We start from the raw sequence: 26,781 nt of genomic DNA on the forward strand, positions 1-26,781 counted from the left end.
AAACCAGTTCTTCATGCCATCTAGAACAGAACCCACTTAATGCCTGACATCCAACTCACAAAACATGTGCGGTTCAAGACTTATGTGGGCTTGTTTTTATCAGTCAATGCAAACTTTCCAAAAATGGCCATTGAATGAACACAGGGAAGGGTTTGTGCTGGCAACTCTATACAGTACAGTATCCAAAAGGAATGTAGATGATGCCTGTATCAGAAAGTGAAGGGCAAACAAGAAAATATGATGGCAGGTCGTTGTCCTACCAGGACAAGGGGAAGCTGAGAGTAACATATTCCGTTCAAGACTTCTTTGTGCGATTGTGAAGCATCAGCTTGGTGAATGTCTTGAAGGCCTTCCCACCAAATTATCCAATCCTTATTTTAACTGCCTCCTTTTACTGAAATATTATATTTTATATGTTTTTAAATGCATACTGTCCAGATAATTTATGTATCTATAGCAAGAGCCCTGGTGGCACAGTGGTTAGAATACAATATTTCTGGCAAACTCTGCTCACAGCCTGGAGTTTGATCCCAACAGGGCTCAAGGTTGCCTCAGCTATTCATCTTTCCGAGATTGGCAAAACAAGGAGCCAAATTGTTGAGGGTAATATGCAAATAATATTGACATTGTAAACTGCCCAGAGAGTGATGTAAAGACCTACGGTATGATATAGAAGTCTAAATACTATTGCTATATGTATTTGTGTGCGTGTATGCATACACAGAGACAGAGACAGACACACATACATACATACATACATATACACCATATTTTTCGGAGTACAAGATGCACCTCCCCCCCCCCAAAAAAGAGGGTGAAAATCTGGGTGCGTCTTATACATTGAATACAGCATTTTTGGCCTCCCGAAACCCGCCTCCTTTGCAAAAATGGATGTGCAGTGGGTTTGTGAAGCCTGCAAAGTGCTCCTGGGGGCTGGGTAGGGCACAAATGAATGAAAAATGAGCTATTTTGCTCGTTTTTGCTCCCCTAGCTCCCAGGAGCACTCTACAAGCCTCCTAAAGGCTATGCATGCCTTTTTGGGGGGCAAAAAAATGGGCCCATTTTCGCAAAAACTTTGTTAAGTGAGCTGTGCCCCATTTCACCACTTTTCTTGCTACATTTATTAAGTCAATCACTGTTGTTGTTAAGTTAGTAATACAGTTGTTAAGTGAATCTGGCTTCCTCATTGACTTTGCTTGTCAAAGGGTTGCAAAAGGGAATCACAAGATCCCAGAACACTGCAGCTGTCATAAATATGATCAAATGTACATCACATGTACATCACAAAAGGGTTGCTGCAATGGTCATAAGTGTGAAAAATGGTCGTCACTTTTTTCAGTACCGTTGCAACTTTGTATGGTCACTAAACAAACTGATTTAACCTGTAATGTAAAAAGATTCCATTCTAACTAATCGTAGGCATTTTGATCATCCAACTTTCCTTCTCAAAGCAAAAATTTCCACCAATATCCATCCATGTAGCCATTTTTAACTGTGCAGAAGTAGAGTAGATAGGCTCTTTAAAGTGGATTAAATTTAAAAAAGATAATGCTCATTTGCCTAATTATATTAGTTTTATTTTGCCTATAGCAATAGCGCTTAGACTTATACACCACTGTATAGTGTTTTACAGCATTCTCTGAACAGTTCACAGAGTCAGTATATTGCCCCCAACAATCTAGGTCCTCATTTTACCAACCTCAGAAGGATGGGAGGCTGAGTCAACTTTGAACTCATCAGGTTTGAACTCCAGGCTGTGGGAGTTCTAACCACTGCGCCAGTACAGCTCCTGTACCACCATGGCTTATTTCCAAGGAAGGATTCTGTAAATCTGAGTATGACATAGTGCCTCAGTTAGTAATACTGAATCAGTTGCAAAGGCTGTAACCTTGAAACTGTTAACTGAATTGAATTAAGCTGTTATTGATCCACAAGATGTCCAATACAAAAAGAAATGTGTGTGTTATAAACGGCCATAAAATGCTTTGTTGCTTTCCCCCCACTTCAGCTACCTAAAGCTTCCAGATCACTTTTTTTTTAAAAAAAATGTCAATTTATTAAATGTATGAATCATCTTCTTACTCAGCAAAAAGATGTACAATAAAAACCTTTCATAGAACAAAGGAACATAGAAGCAAAACTCACACAATAAAATCTCTTTGAAGAAGGTACTACGCAACCTAATAATCTAAGACTTTATGAGTCTCAGGATGCCACAACGTGGGTGCATATGCTAAATGCCAACAGGAAAGTTAAAATACCAGTTGGGCCATACTGTATAATTTAAGCCACTATTTCCCAACTTTAGCAACTTTAAGATAAGTTGGATTGCAACTCTCAAAATTCTCCAGCCTGCCATGAAGTCCAGTACTTAAAATTGCTAAGGTTGAGAGGCACTGACCTAAACTTTGGGTTTCCCCAAAATACCTTTAAATAAGTAGGATTTTATCCACTATGCATAACATCGACCCCTTTTCAAGGACAGAGACCTCAGAGCGTATCCTATCAAATAACAAAGCCTTTGTTCTGGCCTGGCTTTGGGAATTAAGACCAGAACAGAATAACAGAGTTGGAAGGGACCTTGGAGGTCTTCTAGTCCAACCCTCTGCTCAAGCAGGAAACCATTTTAAACAACATTTGTAAGAGAGGGCGCTTCCAGGAATTAATTGTGTCTTCAATGAATCTGTTTTAAATTTTGCAAGGTACGCAATAATTCTAATGTAGGGATTTTTTTAAAAAAAAGGTCGAATAAAATGACCCGGGACATATTCTGGGTCTGGAGCAATTTCCTCCCGTTGCAATTCTTCGTTTAAGACACTCCATTGCTCCTTGCCGCCCCGTGGGAGCCACATTCCCGCTTTTTCCTGGTGAGAGGAGGAGCGCCGGGAGGAGGACGGGCACCGGGTGAAGGAGGCGAAGGGAGCGGCCTTGTGCCGGCAGAGCAGCGGAGCCGGGGCCTCTCGGCTGCCATGGCGACTGGTTTGTGACTGCTTTGGCCTTCAGTAGGTCGGCCCCCACCTTAAGGCCCTCAATCCCTCGGCTGCGCTAGTTGGCGGTGTCCGTCGCTGGATCCGTCCCTCGTCGCTGACAGGACCGTCGCTATGGCCTCGCGCAGCGCTGGGACCCTCCTGACTCAAAACAACGCGGTCTATGTGCCGCCGGCGCTCATGCCTGGGTGGGTGGCCCGCAAATGACTTTAGTTGAGGTGGGACGGCGGGGGATTTTAGCCGCCAGGTAGAGGTTGGGGCGCTGGGAACATATAAGAATTGGAAGGATGTGTGACCGAACTCTCCCGTCAGCAAAAAAGGCGGCGGCGTTCCATAATCTATACCTTTTCAGAAGACCTACGTTATTAAATGGGATTTTATTTGTAAAAAGCTGCTTTTTGTCCGGAAAAAAAAGTTATTGCAATGTGTTATAAAGCATTTAAACTAAAAGGGGATAAACTATAATAGAACTGTTGGTATACAGTAAAAAAAAAGAGAGAGCAAAATATTGATAATTCCCTATGATGATGCCTCACTTCTGATCCCCCTCCCCCATATAGTGCATATTTAACAGTAATCAGTAACAGAGTTGGAAGGGACCTTGGAGGTCATCTAGTCCAACCAACCTCCTCACTCAAGAGACCTGTACTAGAGATTCGGACTGCCAACCTTTCTGATCAACAAGCTTGGTGTCTTAGCCACTGAACCACCTAGTCATGATAATGTTTAGTTATCACTAGTTATAGTTATGATAATGCCCAGTCTGATAATTATATCCCCATCCTTTATTTATCTACACCTTTGTATATTACAAATGAATTTCCCAGTTCTTAATCTTGTTATTTTCAAATGTTTTTTGTGACACAATTTTAAAGTGTTCCTGTTTTATTGCTGAGGAACTCATTCTTCTAAGGAGAGCTTCTTGTGATGATTACCATCCAGGAAAATAGGAACTCAAAATAGCATTGATATGTCTTTCAAATGCAAATTGTATGCTGTATGATGCTGAGAAATCTTTATTTGAAAGAAGGAATATGACAAGTTTCAGGTAATTAGGAATACTGTAGAAGAGATTATGGTTATTCCCTTTATAACTCTTCTACCATCACTCACCTACTGTTTAAGTGATATAAGTGCTGATCTCATTATTATATTAATATAGTGATGGTTAGATGGTTCAAGAAGATGTTCTAAATCAGTAGTGGAGATCTTGCTTATATATAGCTTATAAAAAGAACGCTATAAATTTGAGCGTTATATCTATAATTCATTTCCTCTTTGAAAAATTGCTCAAAAAAATCACATAATTAACTTATTAAATGCACTGTTGAGTTGGAGGTAATTTTCTAGAAAGCATCAATATGAGAAAACATGCAAACTGGTCATTAATAATGTGTTGCATAGCAACAGCCATTTAGGAATAATGTTAAATTAGATTGTTTTCCCTTGTTTTCACAGGCTTCGTGAGGGTTGTGAATTGGGCAGAATAGCTTCCTTATATCTTTTTAATATGGAATTTATGAAGTGCTTGTTGAAAAACTCAGACACTGAATATTGAAAGGGGTGGGAAGAAGAAAGTTAGAAGGACTGGAATTTTAAAATACGTTTTGCATAATAATTTCTGATTAGGAATGTTTTACTTAAGCGATTAGAATTTAGTTTTTCAGTAGTGGTTCAAATAAAATATATGGGTTCCCAGGAAAAGGTCTACATAGAGGCATAGAAATAACATGTGACCCTAGTCTAAGCTAGCCAAGAAACCATCAGCTGCTTTCATTGCATCAAAATTGATGTAATAATAATTGTTTGTTTTTGTGAAGATTATAATGTTTGCAAAAATGCTGCAAATATTGAGTGTTATCAGGGTGAATAAATTAATGAGTGTAATTTGATTTTCTCTTTTTCTCTAGATACCGCGGCCATGTCCCTAATGTAGCTTTTTCCTTTGGTGACACCTATGGAAATACCACCATGAAATATTTTCAAGACTTCCGAAATGCTGCAATGGAAACCAGCCACAGTCCCTACAGCAAAGGGGGGCAATTCCCAACTCTTTTCTCCCGTGACCCATCTCTCGTGCTTGGGGAAAGGGAAAGAGGCTGGGATCGATGGCTACATACTCCTAATTACTCTCGGTACAATTTGGATATGAACCGCTCAGAAGAATTGCAAGAGTTCTACAAGGTAAAGCTGCTTTTCAAGACATATCCTCTCCCTCATGGTCAATTATGCATAATTTGAAATTGTCTGTGAATTCAAAATGTCATAATAGATAATATGTATTAAATTAATTAGGGATATTTCATTATTGTCTAAGAGTAAACACTTGGTTTAAGAGTGGGAAAGGAATGCTTGTTAAAACAATAGGATGTGTAATTCATGTATATGATGACATTTATGCTTTTTATGTGTGTGTATAAAATGATAAATGGTATCTTGCACACTTGTATGCATAGAAACATTCTTCAGATAATTTGTCAGTTACATCCAAAATCTGCAAAACTAAAGTCAGTTAAATGAAGGATTTACTAAACCAGTTTAGGCAATCGGCAGAACCAGGTACTAACTTTATTCTAGCTAGTATAATTTCTTTTTATTTGAGGTAGGTATCCTATGTATGAGCCCAGGCTAATATATTATTCATATATGAATGTTTTCCATTTTTAAAATACCGCCCCCACAAATTGGTGATACTTACTTATATTAATCCTAGATGTAACTTGAATGCTCTCAGTGTTTTAATAGTCTTTTACAGTTCAATCTATGCCTGTTCTTCTTCAACATTTTAACATTGATAGAAAAGGATCTACTAGGATAGAAATAGCCTTTAGGTTTTCCTTCTAGGACTGTTGGAATAAAGAAAGATTAGTTCCTTTATATTTTGAAAGTAGAAAATTAAATTCACATAATAAAAAATGGAATTGTCCAGCCCCCCCTCCCCCCCCCTTTGACAAGCAGATCTTTTTAAGAGGACAGTTTCAGTGAAAGAACATGGGCAAATGATATATTCTGCAGCTGGAGACATGCAGGCAGGGACAAATTGTACCACATGTTCATGTGGATTGTGTTCATTAGTCCTGGGACAATTAGCTAAAGGAAAACAAGGTTTAATAAGTGCAGAAGATAGGGTGAGTTGGGATAATAGAAGATATAGAAAAAATGATTCAGATGGATAGACAAGAGTGATTGTTTATTGCCTGATTTCTTACAGCAGGCTATTAGTTCAGAAGTTACCAAATGTTCTCCCTTCAGCCTTCTGCACTATCGAGGCTGCTACACACTGCTGCAGTCTGCCATGAGAACTCCTGTGCTATTTCAGCTATTTTTGGGACTGCGGTGGCTCAGTGGATAAGATGATGTGCTTGTTGATCAGAAAGTCGGCAGTTCAGCGGTTTGAATCCCTAGTGCCACATACTTGTCCCAGCTTTTGAAAACATGTTATAATGCAAATAGAAAAATAGGCACCACCTTTGGTGGGAAGGTAACAGTGTTCTGTGTGCCTTGGGCATTTAGTCATGCTGGCCACATGACAATGGAGATGTCTTCAGACAGCGCTGGCTCTTCGGTTTTGAAACGGAGATGAGCACCACCCCTTAGAATCGGGAACGACTAGCACATATGTGTGAGGGGAACCTTTACCTATGGAGCAAGAACCTGGTCTTTTGTATTCTCTTCTTCATCAATCACAAGAAAGCTTATATTTATTGAGAAAACTCAACAGAATCTTAGTCAACTTGCCAGCAATCAATGTTCTTAACAGTCTTCATCTGGGTCATCCCACTAGCTGAATCAATTGTTTGCCTGGCATTCTGTTTTTCAGATTGCTACTGAGCAGGACATTTCCATTCTAACTTTATGATCTTTTTATTATAAGACCGTGCCCTGTGATTCCAGTTTCCATTCTTTGTTATCTTTTTTAATATGCTTTATTAAGTTTCTCCAAAAAATAAAATATAAAAAAACCGAAAGAAATTTTTAAAAAAAGTTAAAAAGGGAAAAAATAAGATACCAATCTTGAGCACAGTTGTGAGTGCAAAGCTGTGTGGGAAAAGTAGAGGGGTTGCACATAAATAGCTTTGTCTGGTCATAGGTGTTGATAACTGCCTTTTTGAATACAGAAAGGTATGCTAATGTAGATTTATTTTATTATTTATAATCAAATTATATAGCCGTTCATTTCACAAAAAACAAGCAGCATACACAGATACTGCTACATTGAATTTAGTTCAATTTTTCTTCATAAGCCTGGAAATAATGGGGATTTCTTCTTAATATTGATAGCCTGTGAATCCACAGCAGTTAAACAATCTATAAATAATTAAGAGTGGGATTTCAAAATTAATGGGCTGAAAAGAAGCACTATTTGTTCAGATTTTTTTCTTTTATTTCTCATTGATTTTATAAAGTAATGATATTAAAACTTAAAATTTTTTAAAAGTCCTTTCTAGTTACATATTCTCCCCCCCTTCTCTCTCTCACACACACACACAAACACACACACACACACACACACACACGGAAAGGGGGAGGGAGAGAGAAGAAAAAGAAAAAAGTTGCTTCAGGTAAAAATGCAGGACTATTGTGAAAGTCATTGTTTATCCTACTCAATAATTTGAACCGCTCAGCTTTAGGAGCAAACTATAAATATTTTCGTTTTCATAACAAACAAATGGATCAGGTTACAGTGGCAATGGGTAATTTATAATTTAGCATATTATGGGCGTTTACTTTTATTATTTATTTATTTGTTTGTTTATTTGATTTGTGTGCTATCCATCTCATCTAGATGTTAGCATGTTGCATGAATGAGAGTGTTATGTTAAACCATAATCTGACTTGTTTGGCAGGTATGAACATGGCAATTGGTTTTTGTTAACTCAGATTTAGAATTCAGTATGCTGTTTGAACCTATCACTGCATGAAAATGGCAACAATGAACCATTGGATATTAGTAATAAAGAAAAACCTCTGGGATTTTGAGTGGAAAAATAACAAAATGGGGAGACGAAGCTCTTTCGCTGCAAGCCTTTCCTCCTTTTTCTTACAAATCATGGCTTCCAAACTTGCTGCTTTCCCTTGTGAGAACATTCACAGGAGTGGCAAATGGTGAAGTAGCATTGCACCAACCTGATGCAAACTCCACCCTTTTTCAATAATATGTACTGTGATGTTTTGGCAAAGAGGTGGATCCTGTGACTGCTTTTGTTTATTCGTATGAAAAGATACATTTGTAGAAAGTAGACATGACCAAAAAGGTCATTCATTTTCAGGTATTTTTAAGGTTAACAGAATTTTATAGATAATTTTTCTCTTATGTACATTTCTGCACATATCCTTTTCACATACAGACCACATTCTCAGATAATGCTAAGCCAGGATTTTTTAATGATTTCTTGATCTTCTGATTCACACATACTGCAAAACCATACAGAGGTATAGGGAGATAATTCGTACATTAAATTAAAATCAAATTAAAAAGTATGCATAAAGACATGCATATTGATGGAAAATTGGCATAAAATAATGTTATAAGGAAAAAAATATGGTAATGGAAAGTAGTGCATTGGGAAAAGTGCATAAGGAAGAACAGTTTGTACAGAAATGGGCAACTCTGGCAAATGCACATAGATTTTTGTGTGGATTTGGAGGGGGAAAACATCCATGAATGCGGACATTGTGCAAACAGAAACCAATGCAAATACATCTGGAAAAACGAGAAACTGAATTGACCACAATTAGCAGATTCACCCATCCTTGTTAAGTTTCAGCCTCACAGCAATCATGTAAAGAGAATAATTCAGTTCTTTATTAAAGTGATAGGCATCATGGATGAACAGAGTTTTAAACGTTGGATTCCCTAGTTCAGCACATGAACCCTTATATAACAGTAATGTGGATGATTTGGAAATCAAGTAAACACATGAAGTAAATATTCTCAGAAGAACTCAGGTCTAGATATTGATGCTCCTGACCCAATTTATTTTTAATTTGTAGCTTACTCAGATGCATCGTGAACATTACAGGGATAAGACAGGGACATTGCACCTGGTTCCATACTTTGTTCTGCCTACGAAGGAAAGAGACAAGTACCCTCATCCTCTTGATCTGTGAGTCTAGTGGGGGGGGAAAGTGGCGTGGGGGGAAATCAGGTAATATATTGAGACTATTTTATGAAAGTGTTATAGAAACTCATCAATGTCCTTATTATAGAAGATTTATGAAGAGATTGGACAACCACAACATGGTATGTAGGTTGGTCTGCTTGAGCAAGGCGTTGGACTAGACGCAGTGTTTTTCAACCTTGGCAGCTTGAAGATGTCTGGACTTCAACTCCCAGAATTCCCCAGCCAGCGAATGCTGGCTGGGGAATTCTGGGAGTTGAAGTCCAGACATCTTCAAGTTGCCAAGGTTGAAAAACACTGGACTAGAGGACCTCCAAGGTCCCTTCCAATACTGTTATTCTGTTACAGGCTTGCAGCACTCCACTTATGACTGCAGTTGGGACCAAATTTTCTTTTGCTAAGCACATTGATTGTTAAGTGAGCTATGGCATCAAAAATGCATGCCCATTGCCAAGCACCCAGATTATGATCACATGGCCGTGGGAATGCTGCGAAAGTTGTAAATATGAGGACTGATTGTAAACCATTTTTTTCAGTGCCATTGTAACTTCGAATGAATGGTTCTACATCAAAGACTGCCTGGAACAATTCTGAGTCTAAAATAATCTGAGGTGACATGGATCATGTCAGTAAATCCCTTCTAAGACCCTCATGGTCATCTAAAATCCATCTGAAGTTCTGAGATTCATTAACAAAAGCAACAGTTTCTTTGCATTTAGGCAGTGGGTTTATGCACAAAGTAAACAGCACTTTACATTTTTCCTGCTATTTTTGTTCTGCCACCCATCATGGAAAGAAACACATCAAAGAGTTAGTAGAGTACCTAAAGATGTTACTATCATTCCAACATTTTGGGTATTTTTTAGTCTTTGTTCAGACAAATTGTACATTTCTTTTTTCTTTATTATCCCATTCTTCTTAGTTCTTTAAAAAGAATGTATTAATTCAACCCTGTAAGTTTCTCTGTTTCCAGAAAAGATTCTCTTATCTCCTGTCCTGCTCTTCAGACTGTTTAGAAAAAGTCAGAAAATAGTGTACATCTTAATTGTAGTCTAAATCTCCCTGAAGGAGAAAAAGCTGTTATTGGCAATGATGCACAAAATTATTGTGACAGAAAACACTGCAGTCCTATCCCAAAGGTGCTTTTTCAGGAGGCAACTGCACTTGCTTGTTTTTTCTTTTGAAGACGTTTCCCTTCTCATCCAAGAAGCTTCTTCAGCTCTGACAGGGCAGTGGGGAATGGAAGGATTTATATTCCTATATTCCTATTATATTCCTGTAATTTGCAAATTACCAGCTGTCTGCAAGGAATACAAATCCTTCCATAGTTACTGTAGCTCTGATTGGCAATGTTCTCCAAAACCTAAAGGGGAGAAATATATTTTCCAGGTTTGTTATTTAAGTTCTGATTGAACCTGGGACCTTCATTATATAAAGCACATATTGAACTATGATTTTGACCTTAGTATCCATACATGTTAATTTTCTGCTTTTTATCATTTTGGCTCACTGACCTGTATTCTGTATTCCTAGTCACTGAAGAACCATAGTAATAAACAAGAGAACAGATGTTAGAGGAGGAAGGAAATCCAGCATTTTACCAGATATTAAAGAGATATTAGTAGAAATCTACCCATCTGATTTTGAAAACATTAGTCTCTTTTGCTTGGAAGAGAGCTTGTCAACTATTCCAAGTCAACTCAATAGACCATTTTATCCTTTGTTACTCCTATTATCATAAGTGGATCAGTCATATGATGGGAGGGGATTGAAGAGAGAAATTATCACAATTTGAGGATGCAAAACATTTACAGGGAAGAGCAGAAGAATTCAGAAACTTGCCCATCTGCTATTTTCCTTTGCAAATGTTACTTCCTTCTAACAACTAGGTGGCTTATTATCCTCATAATCTGTTGATTTGCCCTCAAATCTCAAGGAAGAGTTGGAGGGATGGGAGGGAATTGGCTGTCTATTGATATGCAGTGTATTATCTAATAAAAATAAGCTATAAAGCACCATAAAGATAGTCCTCAACTTTCAACCATTCGTTTAACGACTATTCAAAGTTACAACCCCACTGAAAAAAGTGACTCACAGACTGAGCCTCACACTTATGACTGTCACAGTATCCCCATGTCACATGATTAAAATTTGGGCGCATGGCAATGGGCATATATTTACAACTGGCAGCACCCCAGGGTCATGTGATCACCACTTGCAACCTTCCCAGATGCCTTCTGACAGCAAAATTAATGGAGGAAGAGCGATTTGTTTAATGACCATGTGATTCACTTAATCCCAGGGATTTCCTTAACAATCATGGCAAAAAAGATCACAAAAGTGGGCAAAACTCTACAACCATCTTGCTTAGCAACAGAAATTCTATTAAGTCGAGGGCCACCTGTACTTGCTTTGATCCCATACATATATTGGGAATATATTTTCTTCAATGAATGCCCTACTATACTCGCTTAAAGGCATTTATTGGATCTATTTTCTAGTATTTGCAAAATGCCCACCACCCACCTCTTAAAAACAAGTTTGTCTTAAAATATGCAATAACTATTGTTGGGAAATGCGATTACATATTGAACCCTGTACATATATGCATATGTATTGCTTGTAAATTCTGTATTTTAATTGGATTGTTTAAATTTACTGGGAATGTATCCTACTGATTTGTTCTGTTTACCTCTCTGCAATCTGTTTTGAGTGTTTGTTGGGGCTATGAGTACTAAGCTCAGATGAATAAAGATTTTTGGCCTGTGAGATGCACAGCATATTAACCGTATGTTTTATGGCATGAGTCCTGGGTGGTACCCAAGGAATTGCTTAACATTGATGGGACTAACCCTCCCACACCCCATTTCAGGGGAAAGGGTCTTGTTGGCCAAGGAACTTTGGCCTGCATGATCCAGATGAAGAGCCTTTTCTGCTGTGGCCCCTGCCCTCTGGAATATTCTTCCCTCAGACCTGACGTCAGCCTCTATACTCTTGTCCTTCCAGAAGAGCCTAAAAACCTGGCTCTGCTGCTTGGCCTGGGGCCCTGATAGGGACCTGTTGGAGGTAGAAGATTCTGCCCATCATCTTTGTTCTTTTAATATTTTGATTCCAATTTTGCTTCTTAGAAGTTTTTAACTTTTTATTATAGTGTAACCTGTTTTAGAAAGATGGGCAGCAGAGAAAATAAATAAATAAATAAAAATGAATAAATGCGGGAGAGGGGTTTTTAAAAAAATTGATAAGTAAACAAACATTTTTAATTAGAAAATTGTATTCTGACCATATCATAGTGTTCAAATGATTTTACAACTCTTCTAGTTCAGTTATGTTATAATTATAAGTAGTTCTCATATAGTGACCGCCTTATTGAGTGACCATTCACAGTTGTGAAAAAGTAATTTATGATGAATCCTCACATTTAAAACCTTTGCAAGTCAGGAAAGCTGAAGTATGATTATAAGCTTCTCACTTAATGACCTGCATATTCTGGGATTAAAATGTAACCTGGATTGTAGTCACATGAAATTATGCTTTATTACCACATTGCTTGATGACTAGCAAACTCCCAGTGCCAATTGTCACTGTAACCTAAGGACTACCTGTAATGAAATTATCTGTTTTTATAATTGAACATACAATACTGTGTAATTGATCTCCAAGTCTAAAAATATAAATATTCCTTGAGTTAATGTCCATGGTTTCCCAATCTGTATGGTATTAGGCTACACTGTGTTGCTTTAATTAAGGTCCTTAATCATAGCTGAATTCTTACTTTCATTTGTCAGTGTTGCTTTGTGACAAATTGTTTTATGATATTATGTTTTGAAAAATCATGTAACTAAAGTTGTATATAACCTGAAAACTGATTCATGTCATTTAAAAGAATTATAAAAGTGTTTGTAAATTATCTTTGTTCTCTTTCTATTGTTTGTTTCTTCAAATTACCTTGAATAAAATGTATCAAGCTTTATCTGTTACATCTCAATTTCCAATATATAATTTTCTAAGAAAGTTACCTGGAAATGTAGGTATGTATCACTTATGAGGTGTCCTATCTCCTGCATAAACGGCAAAGCCTTCTAAATTCAGTGTTCATCACCAGTGTTCCTCCCAAATAGTACCTACATTTGAAGGTTGAGTGAACATGTGTTAAATGGATAGTGTGTTAACCCTTGCCTTCCAACTATATATAGTAGAATATTATTTAATTTGACTTGATTTGATATGATGCCATTTATGCAATGTAAAGAATGAATTTCAAGAGCAGATTCTAGCGATGCATAATGCCACCTGAATATTACAAAAAATTCCTTAAGTTTTTAAAAGTAAACGTCTGCTGTGAACTCTAGTCTTCAACTTTATTTATCGTCTATTCTTTTTAATTGTCTTTGGGATTTTGTAAGCTACCCAGAGTCTAAGGGAACGAGTGGCTATAACAAATCTAATGAATTAAATTAATCAAATTAATACCTGTTCCCATAATCCACTTAACGGGTCAAAGAGGGGACTAATGTACTGCAGAAACATGAAATGAGTCAGTTGACCACTTTCATATATCTTGTCCTGGAAAGAAAAGTTCTGGAAAGAAAAAGCAAATCAATTACATTACAAAATTGTCAAGCACAAAATGACAGCACAAAATGTGTCTCCCAAACACTTGATTAGCTGCATGCCTACTGATGTCTGGCTGTCCAATAAGCGGTAATTGTAATCAGAAAGCCTTGCTAGGACTGCAGTATACACGACAGATCTTGGAGAGAGTTAGAATCATTATTAAGGTTGGTTAAGCGTGTCGTAGGTCATTTCTTATGTTCCAACTTCTTCATGTGTCTCAAGCATCTGCTGGGCTGTATTACTAAGTGCCTGATTTGCATTTGCTACAGTATTGAATTTTTTATATGTTAGGTGAAAAAAGGAGTACTCTGCTGAGAGATTAATTATTTATATAGGCTATAGATGGCAGCTAAGAGAGGAAGACAACATGAACATAAACTCTTTAATAGCAATACCGATAGCACCTAGACTTATATACCACTTCATAGTGCTTTACGGTACGCTTCAAACAGTTTACAAAGTCAGCATATTGCCCCCAACAATCTGGATCCTCATTTTACTAATCTTGGAAAGTTGGAAGGCTGAATCAACCTTGAGCCAGTCAGGATCAAACTCCTGGCAGAGGGCAGAGTCAACCTGCAATACTGTACAACACTGTACAATAGCAGAGTTGGAAGGGACCTTGGAGGTCTTCTAGTCCAACCCCCTGCCTAGGCAGGAAACCCTATACCGTTTCAGACAAATGGTTATCCAACATCTTAAAGGCTTGCAGTGTTGGGGCATTCACAACTTCTGGAGGCAAGCTGTTCCATTGATTAATTGTTGTAACTGTCAGGAAACTTCTCCTCAGTTCTAAGTTGCTTCTCTCCTTGATTAGTTTCCACCCATTGCTTCTTGTTCTACCCTCAGGTGCCTTGGAGAATAGTTTGACTCCCTCCTCTTTGTGGCAACCCCTGAGATATTGGAACACTGCTATCATGTCTCCCCTAATCCTTCTTTCTCTTAAACTAGACATACCCAGTTCCTGCAACCGTTCTTCATATGTTTTAGTCTCCAGTCCCTTAATCATCTTTGTTGCTCTTCTCTGCACTCTTTCCAGAGTCTCCACATCTTTTCTACATCATGGCGACCAAAACTGAATGCAGTATTACAAGTGTGGCCTTACCAAGGCATTATAAAGTGGTATTAACACTTCACGTGATCTTGATTCTATCCCTCTATTTATGCAGCCTAGAACTGTGTTGGCTTTTTTGGCAGCTGCTGCACACTCCTGGCTCATATTTAAATGGTTGTCCACTAAGACTCCAAGTTCCCTCTCACAGTTACTACTATTGAGCAAGGTACCACCGATACTGTACCTGTGCATTTCGCTTTTGTTGCCTAAATGTAGAACCTTACTCTTTTCACCATTGAATTTCATTTTATTAGATAGTGCCCAATGTTCAAGTTTGTCAAGATCCTTCTGTATCTTGAGCCTATCTTCTGGAATGTTGGCTATTCCTGTCAGCTTGGTGTCATCTGCAAATTTGATGAGTTCCCCATTTAGTCCTTCATCCAAATCATTGATGAAGATGTTGAAGAGTACTGGGCCCAAAACAGAGCCTTGGGCTACTCCACTGCATACTTCCCTCCATGTAGATGCAGTTCCATTGAGGACTACACGTTCAGTACGATTGGTCAGCCAGTTACGAATCCATCTGGTGATGAAGCTGTCTAACCCACATCCTTCTACTTTATCTAGTAGTAGGTCATGGTCTACCTTATCAAATGCCTTACTGAAGTCCAAATAAACTATATTGACGGCATTCCTCTGGTCGATTAATTTTGTCACATCATCAAAGAATGCAATAAGATTAGTCTTGCATGATCTGTTTTTGACAAACCCATGTTGGCTTTTGGCTATTACTTTGTTTTCTTCTAGGTGTTCGCTAATTCATTGCTTGATTATTTTTTCCAGAATCTTTCCTGGTATTGAGGTCAGGCTGATAGGTCTATAGTTTCCTGGATCTATTTTGTTTCCTTTTTTGAAGATGGGAACCACACCAGCTCTTTTCCAGTCCTCTGGCAGTTCCAAGGTGCTCCAGGATCTCTGACAGATATAGTTCAGTGGTTCTGAGATCTCGTCTGCCAGCTTCTTCAGAACCCTGGGGTGTAATCCGTCCAGTCCTGGTGATTTGAACTCGTCTAGGGTAGACAGGTGCTCACTTACCATTTTCTTCCCTATTTCAATTTGTGTTCCTAATCTGATTTTTGTGGTGCTGTTTTTGATAGGTTGGACTGTTTTATCCCTTTGTGGAAAGACAGATGCAAAACATGAGTTAAATAGTTCTGCTTTCTCCCTGTTGCTTGTCACCTTGCCACTTTCTCCCAGCAATGGACCCAACAATACTGCATTCTAACCACTGCTCCACTGCTCCTTTAATACATTCTAGTGGTCATCCAGAATTTTGAAGTCCAGATCTCATAGCCCTAAGGTCTCAGCTGGGTATTTGCAGTTTTATAATGGCAAGAGTATCTTAAACCGATAATACATATAAATAGGAAATTCAGCAAACTTAATATTTCTATAATTTTGTTGTGGCCCACCAGCAGCCAGCAGAGCTGGTAGCAGATTCGGATAGTGAGTGTCACGCCCCACTCCATTCCAGGAGGTTCGGGGGGAACATGGGCCAGTCCTGGAGTCTGGGGAAGGCTCTGATGAAGGCTCTGTGTCAGAGGCAGAGAGGGGGGGCAGAGTCGTATGTCAGTTATCAGCTGCCTTCAGAGGCAGACATTAGTGAGGCAGACAAACAGCTGGAGCCTGTTCCCAGTATGTGCATGCGCACAGTTGCCAAACGAAAGGAACAGCTAAAGAACGAGTCAACTTGGGAGTAAGACCACAGGTGGACGATGAATGACCCTTCTCAGAGGAAATAAAAGAGGAGCGAAAGGGAAGTGGAGTTTGCAGGAGACAATTATTCTGCCTTAATTTGGTGCGTAACTCTCTGAGACTCCTTGCCAAGTTCTGCAGATATCGGCTTGTCAGCTCTCCAAGCCAGATAAGGTCTGTGACTGTAAATCCTCCCTTGAAAGACTTTACTGGATGTGAATGAGCAGAATTCACAGTAAATTAAGAATAGGGTTTTTTGTTGGGACCAGGAGTTTGCTTCATGCTCTTGGGAAGCCTAGGTGAGAACAGATTTAATCTTAATGTTTTATCATACTGCTATAAAAATCAGAAACTTGCTGGAAAAAAAAACATTAGTGACTCTTCTCTGGATTTTCACTGCTGAAACAAGCATCATGGTGTGTGTATAGGAAAACTTCATCCACTTCAGCTGACCTATTTCTGCTTTTAATACACCTCCCTATCTTTCTAAATAATGAATCCAGCATAGCCTGTTGGGCTGTCATTCCAAAGCAATCTGTTTTGTTATTCCTCTCCAAGGCACACAAGCATTAATCAGGATTGATCAATCCCCTGGAGCACTTTTCTTGGGCATTGTTGCTCTGCCACAGATTGTCCTTACTTTTATGGCTTTGTGTATTGGCAGGAAATAAGATGTATTTTTGTCCCCCATGCTTTACAGAGGGTAGCATTTCTGTTCCTGCTGTAACTAATACTTGTTGTGGTGAGACTGTAGTTCTGGTGCTTTGGGGTGATAGGATGGTGAAACAAGATTGCAGACCAGATGTTGGAAACCTTCAGAAGCCCTACACAACAGGCGAGGATAATTCAGTTACTGAATTAAAGTAACTGGGTGGGTAGAAAAATAGAATTAAATTGTTTACCTTAAAATGTTGGATTGCTCAGTGCGATCTGTGAGTAGTAGGCAGAAAATTCATTAGTTCACTCCATTTTTAATACATGTATTTGCTGTTACAGAGTGTAATGGCTTGAATACTTTAACGAGGCAATAAACAAATTATGGTGAGGAGAAGGTTCTATTACAATTCTTCACCCTGATAACTTTAAGCCAGTAGTTACAGATCTGTGGTTTGTGATGCCTGAAGCAAGTAGCACAAGGTTTTTGGTACAAAATTTTCTTTTAAAGAATTGCTAAATTCTGCGAAAGTTGTAATAATCTTGTTGAAAATATCAGGGAATTTTGAGTTACCCGTGCCAATTTTATTTTTTATTTCATTTTGCTTACTTTTAGGATTTTATATGTGCCACCTGGGATAGGCACTTATGCTATGATACCAGCAGGTTCCACATTGTTATGTAGGAAGTCAGCACCCACCCCTCTCCTAGAAAAATGAAATATTTTAGGAAATATTAAAAGGGCAGAATCTTTCCCCTAAAGAGGAAGCCGAAACTCACCTATCCCCCACCTTTGTCAATGATGATTTAGCCTGAGACAGTCTATTCTACATAACAAAGATCTACCCCTTTCACCTCCAGGGTGATGGGATTAAGACATGACCCTCAGGACATGATAGGATTAGCCCTCTACCCATCTAGCAATAGATCTTATCAAATGGCACCTGAAGAGATTGTATCACTCCAGCCTGGGACACAGATAGCCTACAAAGTTAGCTAAGACACCCCCCCCTCCCTGTGCCGTGGGAATCTGACAGCCAATGGGATACATTTCTTGTACAGGAACAGGAAACTCTACAGTGGGGCCTTTTTTTCGTCAAGATCTTCAAGGCATGTGATCCCCCTTTCTCCCAGGACCTCAAACCATCTGGTCCTGTCCACCATTAAAAACCATCTTTCCAAACAGCCACCATGTTTCCAGTGCTTTTCCCCCCACTTGGAACTGAACCCAGATGAACATTTCTTCCAATGGGCCATCAAAATTTGCAATTAAGATGTAATGAAAAGGTTGAGTCTTCTGTTCTAGTCATCATCAAGTTTCAGACTTTACATGCTACACTGACCACCAATAAGTGAAGCATTGCCCCTGCTGCTTGGAAGTTTCTCCGAGTCCTCTTCGAAGGGCCACTGAAGAAAATAGATACCTTGCTGATTTAGTAAAACTTTTCTTATAAACCCAGGGACAATGAATGGAGTCAGAGCTGGTAGGATGTTGAATTTTGCACATGAGTCTAGAAAACAGATTTTACCCTGATTTGGACAATTTTGGCAGTTGTCCTTAAGGTGCTTTTTCAAGAGGCAGCTGGACTTTCTGGTTTTCCTTTGAAGGCGATTTCGCTTCTCATCCAAGAAGCTTCTTTACTCTGCAGAGCTGAAGAAGCTTCTTGGATGAGAAGTAAAGTGTCTTCAAAGAAAAAACAGAAAGTCCAGTTGCTTCTTGAAAAAAATATAAGCATCTTTGGGACAACCATAACCTAGATCTGTGGTCTCCAATCTTGGCAACTTTAAGACCTGTGGACTTCAACTCTCAGAGTTCCTCAGCCAGCTTTGCTGGCTGAGGAACTCTGGGAGTTGAAGTCCACAAGTCTTAAAGTTGCCAAGGTTGGAGACCACTGACCTAGATGAATGAGAATCTCCATAGACACAACTGGCAGTTATATACCTTATCTATTCATCTATGGAGATTCTCAAGGTATGATTGTCCCAAAGATGCTTTTCCAAAAGGCAATCAGACTTTCTTGATTTTTTTTCCTTGAAAATGTTTCGCTTCTGATCCGAGAAGCCTCTTCAGTTCTCAGTTCTTCAGTTCAGAACTGAAGAAGCTTCTTGGATGAGAAGTGAAACATTTTCAAGGAATAAACAAAGTACAGTTTTGGAAAAGCACTTTTGGGACCTTATCTATTCTTAACCCTGCTGGCTGACATCAGGCCACCTGAGAAAGGTGCTTTACCACTGAGATGTCTACCCCAAACCTTTCCTGAGCTGTTGCATGATCCCCCAGGTCTGCCCAGTTTAACTTTCCTTGATATTACTTGCAACTCACCAGTTTGCTCACCATTATCCAAGCTGGGACTCTCTTACTTTCCTTTTTCTTCTAGAGTGCTTTCTGAATTCATTTGTATAAATCTTCTACAGCTACTTGACTAGGCTTTTGCATAGAGGCATAACTGAGAATCATGCTGTTCTTCATTTTACATATTTATAATGTATTTTTTGATACACTTGAAGAAATAGAAAGTGAGCATAAATCAAACTGTTCACTTTCTCAAAGTTCACGAGTGCCCTCTGCTGGTACAATGTGGTAGTTTCTATTATCCAGCTGGAAAAACGAAATCTGATTGACCAGCTTTGAGGTAAGTGAAAAAAGACATCAATGCACACTAACATGTCCCTAATGGACTGGTATTCTGTATTAGAATGAATTGTAACCTAAGGGTAAGAAGCTTTGAGTTACATATATAGATGGCATATGGAATAAGCAAAGGATAAACAACTGTATCCTTAAGATTGTTAACATTTAGAAACATAATTAAGTGGTAGGCCATAAACTTTAATGACAGTGTTCTTAGTTTTATTCAGGTATATCCAATTAGTATTTATTAGTAGGTGATGGCAAGTGAGTATGCTCTCCAAATATGTGTCATAGTCGGTGTTGTCAAAATTTAAATAACTTTTACCAGAAGATAATTGGTAAGAACCATTTACTAGAAGGTTATGGCAAGGATGTTCCCTGCCATGCTTCATTTTCCTGGAAAATACTCTCCTACGCATTTAGTTTATCTTCCTCTTCTTCGTCTTCTTTTTTGCTCAGGAGTATACCTGATCTGGGCTATAACACATGTCATCTTTATTTTCTAAGAATACTGATGGAACCCAGTACAATTCCAGGAAATTAAAAATCATGCTGCAAGCTAGCATTTTATAGCAGGTTTATTAATTTTTTTAAATGAAACAATTCTCCATAGTCTGACCTTGTGTGATTCATGCACAGTTGGAGTCAGTTGGGGGAATTCAGGTAATTGAAAAATGAAAAGAAAGAACAACGCACCAAATTGCACTTCTAATTACATTTAAATGAAGTTACATTTAATGTGCTTTGACTACCTCTAATGCCAAAAATCGGAGGATTCATGTCTCTTTATATAAAGTATTGTTGGCACTTCTGTAAATCGTAAGATGTGATAGAGAAACTTGAAAATTTATGTTCACTTGCACTGAAATACATCATTAAACATGCACGTGATAGCAGAATAGAACCCAAACAAGTTTCCTAATGGTAATAAAAAAGTTTATCATGTATAATCAATGAAGAAATGTGATCTTTATATTTCTTATTAAGAACAACTACATTAATGCTAGTGGATTTCCTATCTCCAAAAATATTACTGAAGAATGGAATAAAGGTATCTTGCTAACTCTGTTTCATAGGCACCTATTCAGTTGATGATAGGAAGATATGATTGATAGATGGTTTAAAGTGTAACCCTCAGACGTATTTTAAAACATACTGTATCTTATCTTGTTATTTTGAGTATTTCATCCACTTAGAAATGTGATTGTGTTTCTTATTTTATAATTATTATAAAACTTAAATAAAATAATATATTTTTTTCTATTTTATATTCACAGTATCTAATTTAAAAACTTCAGACAGTTGTTTATATTTGTTGTTTTTCCTTTCACATATGCCTGCATCTTCTTCTTCATTTTCATTTTTTTTCCTTTTCATAATTTCTCTGTTAACCTGGGATATTCATATAGGGAACAGATGAGATACATTTGAAATTTTGAAAGGGAAAATGAGGAATGTGTATAATATAATTCTTTTTCCTTTCAAAATTTATCTCTGAATCATGATTACTCATCTCTGAAGTTAAGTTCATAAAAATGTATTTATGTCTCACATGATCAGTAGAATATCCTGTGAGAGTTTAATACAATCTAAAAGAAGGAATAGAAGCATTAGATGGGTGTAGGGGAATATAAAAGGTGGAAGTCTGTATCAAGTTACAAGGCATTCTAATATGACAGGCTGGATAGTCATTAAATCTAGTTTATAAAGTTGAGCCACAAGGTCAGATAATTAACTGATGAATTGTAAATACTGCTGAAGAATAGAATAGAATAGAATTCTTTATTGGCCAAGTGTGATTGGACACACAAAGAATTTGTTTTTGGTGCATATGCTCTCAGTGTACAGGGCGGGGCATAACCTTTTCCTAGGGGGTCACAGCAAGATCGACAGCAGTTTACAACTTCCGCGACACCTCATTTTAAAGCCCATAAAAAACTGAATTGAATGAGCTATTAAATGTTAAATTTGCTTTAAGAATGGCTGGAAAATTCGATTCGGACAAATCGTTCGCAATCCGACTTGCATCGGGATTTTCGTCATTTTCACAGCCAAGAAACTGCATTGGGTTTTGAAGGATAAAGGGGAATCCTGGGATGGCAGTTATTTCCGTGAGAAAATTTTATTGGAGAATGTCATTCCATTTCTCAGTGATCCAGACAATGTCTTGGTGGTGGTGAGGCTGTCTTTCTTCATGACAAAGCTCCTTGCATGCGTGCAAATGCGACTCAGCAATTGTTAAAGGAAAACAATGTCGAATTTTGGGGCAATGACGTCTGGCCGGGAAATTCGCCAGATCTCAATCCGGCAGAGAACATTGGGGCCATAATTAAGGATGAAGTGGAAGCTCTGATGATTCAGGAGCAAGGTCAAAATCGATATTCGGTTGAAACTTTGAGAATGAATTTGGAAACTGTGTTGAAAAATCTGGAAAATCGAACGGAACTGTTTGAAGATTTGTTGTGTTCTTATCCACCTCGTTTGAATGCTGTTCGAAGGGCTAATGGTGGTCATACTGACTATTAAATCGTGTCAATAAACTCAGTTTTTGATGGGCTTTCGAATGGTGTATGAATTATTTGTGTTGTTATTACAAGTGTTGCTGTGACCCCCTAGGAAAAGGTTATGCCCCGCCCTGTACATAAAAGAAAATATATATTCATCACGAATCATAAGGTACAACACTTAATGATAGTCATATGGTACAAATAAGCAGTCAAATCATATTAAGAAACAATCACTATAAATCATAAGGATATAAGCAACAAAGTTACAGTCATAAGAAGGAGGAGATGGGTGATAGGAACGATGAGAAGATTAATAATAATAGTAATGTGGCTGTGTCTTTAAGTATGAATGATTTGAAATAAAAGCATGTTCAAATAATTGTAGTCAAATGAAAATTGTGGTACATTGATAGTAAGATATACAAAGATTTTTGACTTAAAGTGTATAATCTAATATGAACTATAAGTAATGACTTTGGAAGAAATTCACAAAAGTTATCTGTAACCAATCGACATGCTTTCTACAAAATGTAATGAAGGATGATTCTTTTTTTGTGTTTTTGTTCAATTAAAATTAAAAAAATAGTAATAGTAATGCAAATAGTGTAACTTACTATAACTTACAATAGTGTAAGTTGTAGCAGGATTGGTATTTGAAAACAATAGGTTAGTCTAAAGTTGTCCTGTGTGCCCTGACCATTTATGTAGTAATGGTGAGATGGGGCTAGTACAACTTTCTTAGTAGTGCAGGCATTGGAGAAGCACATGCTCTGTTGTTTCTCTGTGTCCAGAGTCACAGGACATTGTCTCTCCAAGTAAGGAATCTTCTGGTATTGGCCTCCTAGGACAGCTGAGGGAAGGTCATCACATTGTGGCAGAATTTCTTTGTGTAGGTACTTTGACTATACTCCTGCAGTACACTGCTTCACCAGCAGAGAGGGAAGCGTGAAAGTAACAGGTTTTCATCAACTCTTGTGACCCATAAATAAATCCATTGAAAAATAATTAAATAAGTCAAACTGGACCAATTAAATGGATCAAATTGTTCCATCTTTTCTTCAGCCTAATAGACCAATTATAAATAACATGTTGACCACGTTCACCTTAGGGAATTGTTGTCTAGTAGAAACCCACATGCACAAAAAAGAGTTGACCAACCGCAGGAGATTAGTTCCAAAGAGGCTCAGCTTTGCAAAAATTAAAGTAATTTATCCAAACATGCATGTTGTAGTAACATCTAAACCAGGGCTGTCAAACTCGGGGCTCGCCAGCCAGATGCATCACACACTGGCCATGTCCAGGCCCGGTTTAACGAAGAGGGGGATAGGTCACAATATGTCATGTGATGCCGCTGTGGCAATCCAAGTTTGACATCCCGATCTAAACCAAAGCAATTGAACCATTTTGCACACCTAGTTATCTAAGAAAAACATCTGGAGAGAAAGCACTGCTGAAAATCTATGTTGTACCAAAGCCATTGTATGGAACACATTTCCTGACTACTGAACACCATGTGTATTTTATTGTTGATCAGTGTGGAAAGAGACATTTTGAAGATGATAGATAGATGGGTGGGTGAGTGGGTGGATGGATAATTATACACACAGAGAGAGAAAAATAGCAAAGTAGAAGGTGCAGAAAAAAAGGAAACCTTGCACTTTCCTTGCAAGGAACAGCTGTCTGGAACACTTATGGGTGATCTCAAGACCTCTTGACTGGAGAGAGATTATAGAAGTGCTCTGCTCACTGGTTCTCCTTCATTCTGCAATGGGTGTCAGCCCACTCTTTTGTGGAACCATCTTCAGTCTGCTATTTCTTCCTCCGGAAGTGTGGAAGAAACTATTTCTTGAGGCCTTGCCAATATACTTACGGTGTCAGAGTCTCACTAGATACTGATACTTCCTAGACTAAGGAGCTGGGGACTTTTTATTCACACACACAAGCAATATTTAACCAATTCAGATTATTATGTGTGCTGCTGGAATGCCTAGTGAGATTTGGGGTTAAGAGTGCTCTCAGAATAAATAAATATTTTCAGTTCAGGTGAACTCCAACCAGAATCCCCTTTCAGACGGGGAGCTTCATTTCCTCCAGGATTCCCCCCCACCCCCCCAAACAAACATCATCTAGGATTCTATTACATTCATGCTGCATTTTCTGAGGTCAGTAACTAGTGATATAACCATATCTCACTTGTGTGCTTGTTCTTCTCACCCCCTTTCCTTTAGCCCACCACTGAGTGCCAAAGCAATGTGGCACCTCCATCGCATCTCGCCAGAGAATCTACGGACATATCAGACTTTCCCCTCAGGAAAGAGAGTGAGTGCACAGGAGAGAGCAGTCCGAGACAGCTTTTTTGAGTTCAGAGCCTGAGTGAAGAAGGCTGCCGTTCCTGTATACCCTTTGAGAGGAAAGTCAGAGCTTGGGAGTAAAAAAAGTTTGAAGAATAGGAAATCATAAAGTTGATATTCTTGACCATGCATTGTTGCCTAGGAATACGTGTTATACAATCTTCTTTTATATATATAAAAATGGCTGTGTGTGTGTACGTTCCAGCATCACTCTGGAACGGCTTGAACAATTTCAACCAAACTTGGTACACAGATGACTTACTCTCTGGGGAACAAATAATGTGGGGGTAAGACACCCCTAACACCCCTCGGGGTGTGTGTTCTGTTAAGATACAGCCTGTTGTGCCTTAAAATGGATTCTACTGTACAGCACAGTGGAGTTGCCATGGTAATGGCTTCACAGTATTCCATAAAGGGGGGCTCTCTGGTAAAGGGGAAAATCCAACATTAGAAATCCTGTCTAATAAGGAATAGGATAAATAAATGCCTAGGGAACGCCGGGTTATCAGCTAGTATTCCATAAAAACTGACGTACTGGAGATGATCAGCTGTTAACCCCTATCACCTATCATTCATTCATGCTGGCTTCTATTTCATGCTTGTTTTTTCTGTATAAACAAGGTAAAACTAGCTTACACCTCCTTCCCTGAGATGAATTTTTGACACTTGGAAATAATGACTTTGTCAAAGTTAATAATCTAATATGAATCAATTTGGCGTAGGACACTGGGAGACCTTGAGTTCTAGTCTTGTCTTAGCCACAAATTAGCTGAGTGATCTCAGGCCAATCACTTTTACTCAGCCCTAGGATGGAGGCAATGGCAAAACTGCAGGGATGTGTCTAGGTAGTTGCCAGGAATCAAGATTAACTTGAAGGCCTGAAGGTACATACATACTCAAAAAACTCAAAAAAAATGAATAAGCAGATGGTATTCAGGGTGTGCTATCTCTGAACATAGAGTTTTCATTTTGCTATTGTGCCTATGTTCCATGTAACTGAAAATATCAAGCAGTGTTCCCAGCATTTTAGTAAATACTCACATTGATCAACAAACATAAAACTCATCATCCTGTATCTCAACTCTTTTAACGATAAGCAAATCCAGTACACAATGTCATTTCCAGTCAGATATCAGCAAATCCAGAAAGATTCCTAAAGTAACAAAAGATCCCATTTGATCCCTGATCAAATAAACCTTAATATTCCATCTTTTTATATAAAACAATCTTGTTTTTAATCTATCCGAATGATTATTCTGTCTTGAATTTCTTCAAATGTCAACAAACGTCTTTCATAAGTCCAGCAGGTAAAAAAAAAACACATATTACAGTGCACCCCCATCCTCTGGAGACCTTCCCCCCCCCTTATATTTCTTCATCTATAATAACAACTAAAAGATAATACAATATATTCCAATTGTGCCTTTACCCCCTCCAAAACAACGTTTATTCTGGAGTGGATTTATTCCCTTTGCCTTCCACCAACAGTGATTTCATAAAATTCACCCATATTTCATTATAATTATTTGCTTTAATCAGCCCTTTTTAAAATTTAATTTCTGTTGTTAATTTATCATTTTTGCCATACTCCAAATTTCATTATACCACTCATTTCTTTGAATATTCCAATTTTGTCCCCAATATTTAGCCATCACTAATCTAACTACCATTATCAAATTTACAATCAATTCCTTTTTTGTTTCATTTATATCCCATTTTTCCACCAGCAACAGTAATGCAATCCTCAGTGACATATCTAAATTTACATTCAACAGTGCTCTAATTTCTCTAAACACCATGTTCCATAGTTTTTGTGCACTATCACAATCTCACCACATATGTTTATATGTTCCAACCTCTTTCTTGCACTTCCAACAAATATTTGTATATTTACCATCTATTTGATTTAATTTACGTGGTGTTAGGTACCACCTCCATATCACTTTATATCCATTTTCCTTAACTCTAACTGACATATTCTTATATATTCTTCTATTTCAAGTATTTTTCCAATCATTATCATTCATTTCTCCCAAATCTGATTCCCAAATTAATTTTAAACCTCTTCTAATTCAGTTAATATTCTATATAGTTTCCCAGTT

General features: G+C 38.1%; 1 protein-coding gene across 1 annotated transcript; it reads left to right on the plus strand.

Moving 5' to 3' along the window:
• Nucleotides 1-2,951: 2,951 nt before the first annotated feature.
• On the plus strand, nucleotides 2,952-25,998 carry CIMIP2C (ciliary microtubule inner protein 2C). Its single transcript, XM_087719099.1, has 4 exons — nucleotides 2,952-3,175; nucleotides 4,898-5,171; nucleotides 8,982-9,094; nucleotides 24,557-25,998. Exons 1-4 carry the CDS (start codon nucleotides 3,102-3,104, stop codon nucleotides 24,699-24,701), a joined length of 606 nt encoding a protein of 201 aa, XP_087575225.1. The 5' UTR covers nucleotides 2,952-3,101; the 3' UTR covers nucleotides 24,702-25,998.
• Nucleotides 25,999-26,781: the final 783 nt, after the last annotated feature.

This window comes from Thamnophis sirtalis, unplaced genomic scaffold (assembly GCF_051295495.1).
Source record: "Thamnophis sirtalis isolate CommonGarterSnake01/CBP01778 unplaced genomic scaffold, rThaSir2_p1.2 scaffold_6, whole genome shotgun sequence".
Lineage (NCBI taxonomy): Eukaryota > Metazoa > Chordata > Lepidosauria > Squamata > Natricidae > Thamnophis > Thamnophis sirtalis.

Excerpts from the sequence above, each read along its gene's own strand:
- CIMIP2C (XM_087719099.1), top strand. The coding sequence starts at position 3,102 with ATGGCCTCGCGCAGCGCTGGGACCCTCCTGACTCAAAACAACGCGGTC. Across the intron at positions 3,176-4,897 it reads CCGCCGGCGCTCATGCCTGG|ATACCGCGGCCATGTCCCTA; the intron begins GTGGGTGGCCCG and ends CTTTTTCTCTAG. Across the intron at positions 9,095-24,556 it reads TACCCTCATCCTCTTGATCT|CCCACCACTGAGTGCCAAAG; the intron begins GTGAGTCTAGTG and ends CCTTTCCTTTAG.